At 33.1% G+C, this 7,474-nt stretch overlaps 1 protein-coding gene across 1 annotated transcript; it reads left to right on the top strand.

The window, feature by feature from the left end:
• Nucleotides 1-1,131: 1,131 nt before the first annotated feature.
• LOC145208634 (valine--tRNA ligase-like) lies at nucleotides 1,132-3,984 on the top strand. Its single transcript, XM_080078985.1, has one exon. It carries the CDS (start codon nucleotides 1,132-1,134, stop codon nucleotides 3,982-3,984), a length of 2,853 nt encoding a protein of 950 aa, XP_079935111.1.
• The last annotated feature ends 3,490 nt before the right edge of the window (nucleotides 3,985-7,474 follow it).

The following is a 7,474-nucleotide window of genomic DNA, read 5'->3' as shown; positions in this document are numbered from 1 at the left end:
AGCTGCAAAAAAAGAACTCGCATCCGCAACAAATAATTTTATGGAGGCACCAGCACCTATAAATCAAAAACCTAACACTCATAACTTACAAAAACAAGCGTCTTTACATCGCCTCTCTGTCTACGTAGAAGCACTTTCAGAGCTTTTAAAAAGTGAAAGAAGTAAAAAAGTTAAACAAATCGAAGTATTTCAAATTTATATACTGATGGGACAAGAAAAAAAATATTTTCTTGATTATCTCCAAGAACAAATGCCATTACGCACTATTCGATGTATGCCAATGAAATAAAATATTTTTTTATGATTCCTATTAACCAAGACTGCTTATAAACATTACAATTTATAAACAGTCTGTTAATATAAAAAAATGAATAAGACTTATAAAGCTAACAGGATAAAATTTAGCTGTTCAAAAGATCTGGTGCACCATTGCGATATTAAATAACATCACCACTCTAGCATTAAAACAACTTATACTTCATTAATTGCAGTATGATACTTTATTTAAAGTATCTAAAAATAAATTAAAATATTTATTATCAACTTATATCCCAATAGACAGCTTTTATTTGTTCACACAGATACATATAGTAAGGTTATATTATCTTGACCCCTCATATTATGTTTTATTTATTATCATCAACACAGCTAAATGCTGTAAATACTGCTTGTCGAATCACTGCTAAAGCTTTGAAAGAAGGCTATATAATTCACATACATACAGAAAACATACTTGCCAGTCAACAAATGGATACATTATTATGGTCATGGAAAGAAGATAGCTTTTTGCCACACTGTGTTTTATCAGATTCTTTTAAAGATACATATACTCCTATTACTATTAGCCATAATATATTCAATAAACAACCAAATAGCATTTTAATTAACTTATCATCTACCCCAATAATATGTCCAAATAACTACATACGCATTTGCGAAATTGTCGGCCAATCATCTAATGAAAAAAAAGAGGCTCGCAAAAAGTTTCGGCATTACCAACAAGCAGGTATTACACCAAAAACTGTTCAGTTATAATGTTTTATTGCTCTCTATTACTTTTAGATGGCAGCTTACTTATTAACCAGTATAATAAACAGCTATTCACCCTTTAGATACAAGATTTCTCGAATTATGGAAAAGACATTCAACCCTCAATCTATCGAATGCACTTGGTATCAAACGTGGGAGAAGAATAATTATTTTTCTCCCACGGGCGAAGGATCTCCTTATACCATTATGATTCCACCCCCTAACGTCACTGGAAACTTGCATATAGGGCATGCTTTCCAAGATTCAATTATGGATGCTTTGATTCGCTACCATCGCATGAAAGGTCGTAAAACTCTTTGGCAAGTTGGCACCGACCATGCAGGTATTGCTACTCAGATGATTGTAGAACGAAAACTTATTACAGAACAAAAACAAACACGGCATGATATTGGTCGAAACGCCTTTTTAGAAAAAGTATGGGCATGGAAAAATGAGTCTGGTGGTAATATTACTCAGCAATTACGCCGCCTTGGCGCATCTGTTGATTGGGAGCATGAACGCTTCACAATGGACGAGGACTTCAATAAAACTGTAAAAAAAGCCTTTATTGATTTATATAATGAGGACTTGATCTACCGTGGTAAACGTTTGGTTAACTGGGACCCTAAACTTCATACTGCAATTTCAGATTTAGAGGTTGAAAATAAAACAATACAAGGACACATGTGGTATATCCGTTACCCTTTAGCAAATCAAAAGAAAACTCATGAGGGAAAGAACTATATTGTTGTTGCCACGACTCGTCCAGAAACATTATTAGGAGATACGGGCATTGCCGTTAACCCTAAAGATTCACGATACCAATCTTTAATTGGCGAAGAGGTTATTTTACCTTTGTCAAATCGATATATTCCTATCATTGCTGATGCTCATGCAGACATAGAAAAGGGATCTGGCTGTGTGAAAATAACACCTGCTCATGACTTTAATGACAACGAAGTAGGAAAGCGTTGCGGACTACCTATGATTAACATCATGACACTAAACGGACATATTAGAGAGCAAGGCGAAGTATTTAATAGCGATGGATCTGAAAATCATAAGATTCAAGCAACCATTCCTAAAGCTTACCAAAACCTGGAACGATTTACTGCTCGAAAAAAAATTATCGCAGATTTAACCGAAGCAAACCTTGTTGATACAATTCAAGAGCATGAGTTAACAATACCTTTCGGCGACCGCTCAAACGTTATTATTGAACCCTTATTAACCGATCAATGGTTTGTTCGCGCTAAACCTCTTTCAAAACCCGCTCTAGAAGCTGTTGAGAAAAAAAATATTCAATTCGTTCCTCCTCAGTATGAAAATTTATATTATTCATGGATGCGGGATATTAAAGATTGGTGCATTTCTCGGCAATTATGGTGGGGACATAGAATTCCTGCATGGTATGACGGACACCACAATACTTATGTTGGCCACAGCGAAAAAGAAATACGCACAAAACATAACTTGCCTGAAAGCACAAAACTAAAACAAGATGATGATGTTCTTGATACATGGTTTTCTTCCGCCCTTTGGACCTTTGGAACACTTGGCTGGCCTAAAACTAATGAACGCTTAGAAACATTTCATCCAACTGATGTATTGGTTACTGGTTTTGATATTATATTTTTTTGGGTTGCTCGAATGATCATGATGAGCATGCACTTCATGAAAGATAGTAATAATAATCCTCAAATTCCTTTTAAAACAGTCTACATTACCGGTTTAATTCGCGACGAGCAAGGACAGAAAATGTCCAAAAGTAAAGGCAATGTTCTTGATCCTCTCGACATGATCGATGGTATTGACTTACCGTCTCTCATCCATAAACGTACAAAAAGTATGATGCAGCCAAAACTAGCCGCTCAGATTGAGAAAAACACTCGTAACGCATTTCCTGATGGCATTAGCGCACACGGCACTGATGCTTTACGTTACACCCTTTACTCACTTGCATCTACAGGACGAGATATAAATTGGGATATGAAGCGATTAGAGGGCTATCGTAATTTTTGCAATAAAATATGGAATGCAAGCTATTATGTTTTAACAAAGATAAAAGATCATAACTTCATCCAAAGTAATGACACTCAACACACTCTTGCTGACCGCTGGATTCTATCTAAACTTCAAAATACAGCGGCACAAGTTGAAAAAAATATGACCGCTTTTCGTCTTGATCATGCAACTCAAAACTTATATGACTTTATCTGGAATGAATACTGCGCCTGGTATCTTGAGTTTTCTAAATCAATTCTTATAGATGAAAAAGCATCCTCTGGACACAAACAAAGTACACTTCAAACACTTATTTATGTACTGGAACATATTGTACGCATGATGCACCCATTTATGCCGTACATCACTGAAGAAATATGGCAAAATATCAAAAAACATGTCGATATCAGTGGCGAAACTATAATGCTTCAAACATTTCCTACAGCCAATCAAGAGCTTATTGATATACCTGCTGAACAGCATATTGAATGGTTAAAAAGCTTTATTACTGCTACACGAAATATTCGCTCTGAACTTAATATTGGACCATCGAAACCGCTTAATATATTACTCCGAAATACTTCTAAAAAAGATTTAGAACGAATCGAACTTAATAAAGCATGCTTAATCTCATTAGCTAAACTCAATAATATAAACATTCTTTCCAAGAATGAAGTGCCTCCCATGTCCACCACTCAATTAGTTGGTGAGATGGAAATACTAGTACCCATAGCCGGCTTCATTGATAAAAATACTGAAATGAAACGACTAAATAAAGAAATTGAAAAACTAAATAAGGAAATTCAACGTCTTAACAATAAACTTTCTAATGAACACTTTTCTAATAAAGCACCACCTTCCGTCGTCGAAAAAGAAAAAGTTAAGCTAACAAAAACACAATCAGCTCAAGAGTTACTACTCGAACAATTGAGTGCTATTTCTTCGTTATAAATAGAAATAAGGAGCAATTTTTTCAAAATGCTCCTTATTTCTCTAGAATTGAAAAACATATAATACTACTTAAACATTTCTAGCTTTAATAGAGACCATTCATAATTAAATGACTTTACTAGAATTTTTAATTAATTATTGATAATATAATCGTTATTCATTATCTGGATGATAGTTAATAATATTTTTATAAGTTTATTATTAATCTTCTCTTGGACGATACAAAAAAATAAAAAAAGGCGTCATATGAATAAAATATTTTTAATATTATTATCTTTTTTTCTATGCTCATGCTCAGCCATTAAACTTCATCCAGAAGCTGAGAATGTTGAGCTTATGAACGAATTACCCAAAAATGTAACTTGTGAATTCACTAAAGAAATTTCAGGATCTCAAGGAAACTGGTTTACAGGTGATTTTACCTCAAATGAAAATCTTTTTATTGGCTCAAGAAATGAACTGCGAAATAAAGCGCATCTACTAGGAGGAAATCTCGTTGTTATACAGGAGACCAGCCACGAAATAGATCTTGATGGAAAGTTAAACACCACAACGATTGGCAAAGTTTATGTGTGCACAAAAAAATTGAAAGCTGCTTTTTAGTCAACTTTATATAAGATCTCTTTGTTAGATTAAGAAAAGTATTAATCTAAATAGAACTACCAATTTACTTGTTTTTAAAACAACAAGATCAATACTATTAAAAAATGGAAACAGTCTATAGTTAAATTTACCATCTTACTCAGTAAATTTATTTACTAAGTAAATCTTATAATTCTTAAAAAATAAGAGTTCATTTTATTAATCATTAAATAATTTATTATTCTTTCTTTTAAATACCTAATCAAACTCTTACAAAGAGCTTCTTTAATTTCCCATTACCAATCCTATAAAGGTAAAGTAACCTTTATAGGATAAAACTTATAAATATTCATAGATCTAAAATAAAATCAATTTTTAAAAATCAGAAAATAAAGAAACTATGAGTATAATTGCTAAAAGCAATTTTTGTATAAATCGTGATACTCTCAAATATCAACTAACCATATACAAATTTTGTTGCTATAAAAAAACAAAGGATACCATGTATAAATTATAAAGCTTACCTGATAAGAAATAACCCGTTATATTTCAGTGAAATCTCCTTTTACCCTATGAAATAAGAATAGGCTTCCTACTTATTTTTTTCTAAAAAATCACTCTCAAATAATTGAAATCTACAGCGAAATTCATTTTTTTCAGCCTTCAAGCCCTTAAACAATTAATGATTCGTATGCAGAAAAAACTTTCGGATAATATAATAACAGTCTATCATCACCATCAGCTTGATTTCTTTAAATCTCTTTCAAAAACCATCTACTCTACACGCAATATAATTATATTATTAGAGTCATAAAATCTAAACCTGTCCATAAAAAATAATTATATTATTCACACCCCCTTTTAGATTCGCAGGTATAAAATTAGACTAATTTAATAAATTTTGATGAAAAATGAGTTGCTTTTTTTATCAATCTAAATGACCATTGTCGCTTTGTATATAAAAAACAAAATAAAATCTCTATAATTTAAAAAATTTTTTATTTGTTTTTAAAAATACAAATAATTCGTTCTCAGTACGTAACATGCATTATTTAATCTGCTTACAATCCAATTTTATTAACATAGAATACATACTAACAACATATAGTATTCATTCACGAAGCAATTAAAACAAAAAAAAGAATTTCCTAGATTTATATTTAACTATAAAAATAGAAAACCCTCTAAAAATTAACAAAAAATTAGATTAACCTCATCTTATCATCAAAGAAACTAATAAACAGTAGATTCATCATTTGTTCAATATTTTTATATCGGCGTTACTTCTACCTGATCCATGTTTTCACTTTCAAGCATTTTATTAAGAAAGTCATCTTTATAATAATCGTTAAGATTTTCATTATCAGGCGGCGCATACCATACGTTTAGCCTGCATAGTCAGGTATTCTCACAGAATTAGTATAACGATCATATGCTCCAATTACCCTTTTTATTGGCTGTCTAAATAACTTCGCTCCATAAGTAAAAGATGTTGCTAATATTCCAGAAGCCCACCCCACTGTAATTAAAGGTATCACACCTGCATTCCACCATGCCGGATAATTAGTTATAAGCTCTCGTGCCGAAGCAACTACACCCATAGCATTCCACATATATCCTCCTGATATACAAGTTGCTATAATGCCTTCTGCTAGTATCTGTCTCCATTTCTCCTGGATATAGAGCATTCATTATTTTTCTTCGAGATGGACTTGCATAAGCATGAATAGTATCTAGATAATGTATAAATTGGGATCTAGCTAACATAAACACATCGGTTCCTTGAAATATGTAAGCTGTAATCGCCCAGCCAGCTAGAAAATTAGCACTTAAATAGTTAGTAACAAATGATGCTCCTTCAGAATTTTCAATTGACGCTGATCCATTAGCTAATGTTTGATTTCCCATTCCACTTGAATTTAATACTTCCTCCATCGTTTGCTCGACCTGCGACGTGTGCTTGCAAGATAGCTTCTGATCCAAACAAACACGCCAATGAATATGCTGTTCCTGCAATACCCATTACTGTCGCCGTAGCATTAATTGCATACATCATATTTTCACATGATTGCATTTATTCACTTCTTGACCAAAGATTTCTGGTTCTTCAGCCAACTTCTTCAGCTCATCATCCATTGCCTTAAATTCTACACCTGTATCAATGGGATCAAAATTATTATCTTTACACTTTTTCATCGCCTTATGATAAATATCACCCATTTGAGATTTTATACTGGATTTAGTTGTTTCAGTAAATGCAGGTTTACTTTTACAGAGACTACCTACTTTAGCCAATATGTTAACCATACTTACTGCACCTAAAGCAGCAATACATCCTCCCGGAATTATATTCCACACAAGACCCAGCGAAATCCAACAAAATTCGCAGTTTCACTCCCTGGAAATACAGAAGAAGCAAATCCCTCAAGAGTTTTCCTGACAGCATTGCATCAAAAGATGCATCAATTAAAGCCATACAAGCAATAAGCCCTCCTAATGCAAATTTTTTACTTGTTCCCCAACATGAGGAATCATTCTTTTTTGGGTTTATTTCAGTAGAATCAAACTCTATTGTTTCTGCGCCTTCATCAGCTAGAGAAAATTTATTACCCAAAACAGTAAGGCTCTCACCTCTCTCAAGCCGCTGACCTACATCATCCTTAGTAGCTATTAGCACAACGCTCTTATCTTCTTTCCTAAAACAACATGACTCAGGTAAATACTTATTCAAGCCTTCCATTGAAACAGGAAAACTCGAAGCAAAACCAAAGAACTTACTTGCCCTGTCTGCTACAGTAGTTCCCGAGTGTAAAACCAGTAAATTCAAACCCATTCCAGCAGAAATAACCGTAAGCCCTACATATCGAAGCCCTTTCCTAAAGTAATACGCTTTAGACTGAGTTTTATT

The sequence above is a fragment of the Phallusia mammillata genome, unplaced genomic scaffold (genome assembly GCF_965637545.1).
Source record: "Phallusia mammillata unplaced genomic scaffold, kaPhaMamm4.hap1.1 HAP1_SCAFFOLD_325, whole genome shotgun sequence".
Classification (NCBI taxonomy): domain Eukaryota; kingdom Metazoa; phylum Chordata; class Ascidiacea; order Phlebobranchia; family Ascidiidae; genus Phallusia; species Phallusia mammillata.
Note: the sequence above shows the minus strand (reverse complement) of the source record. Positions and strands in the feature narration are given on the sequence as shown.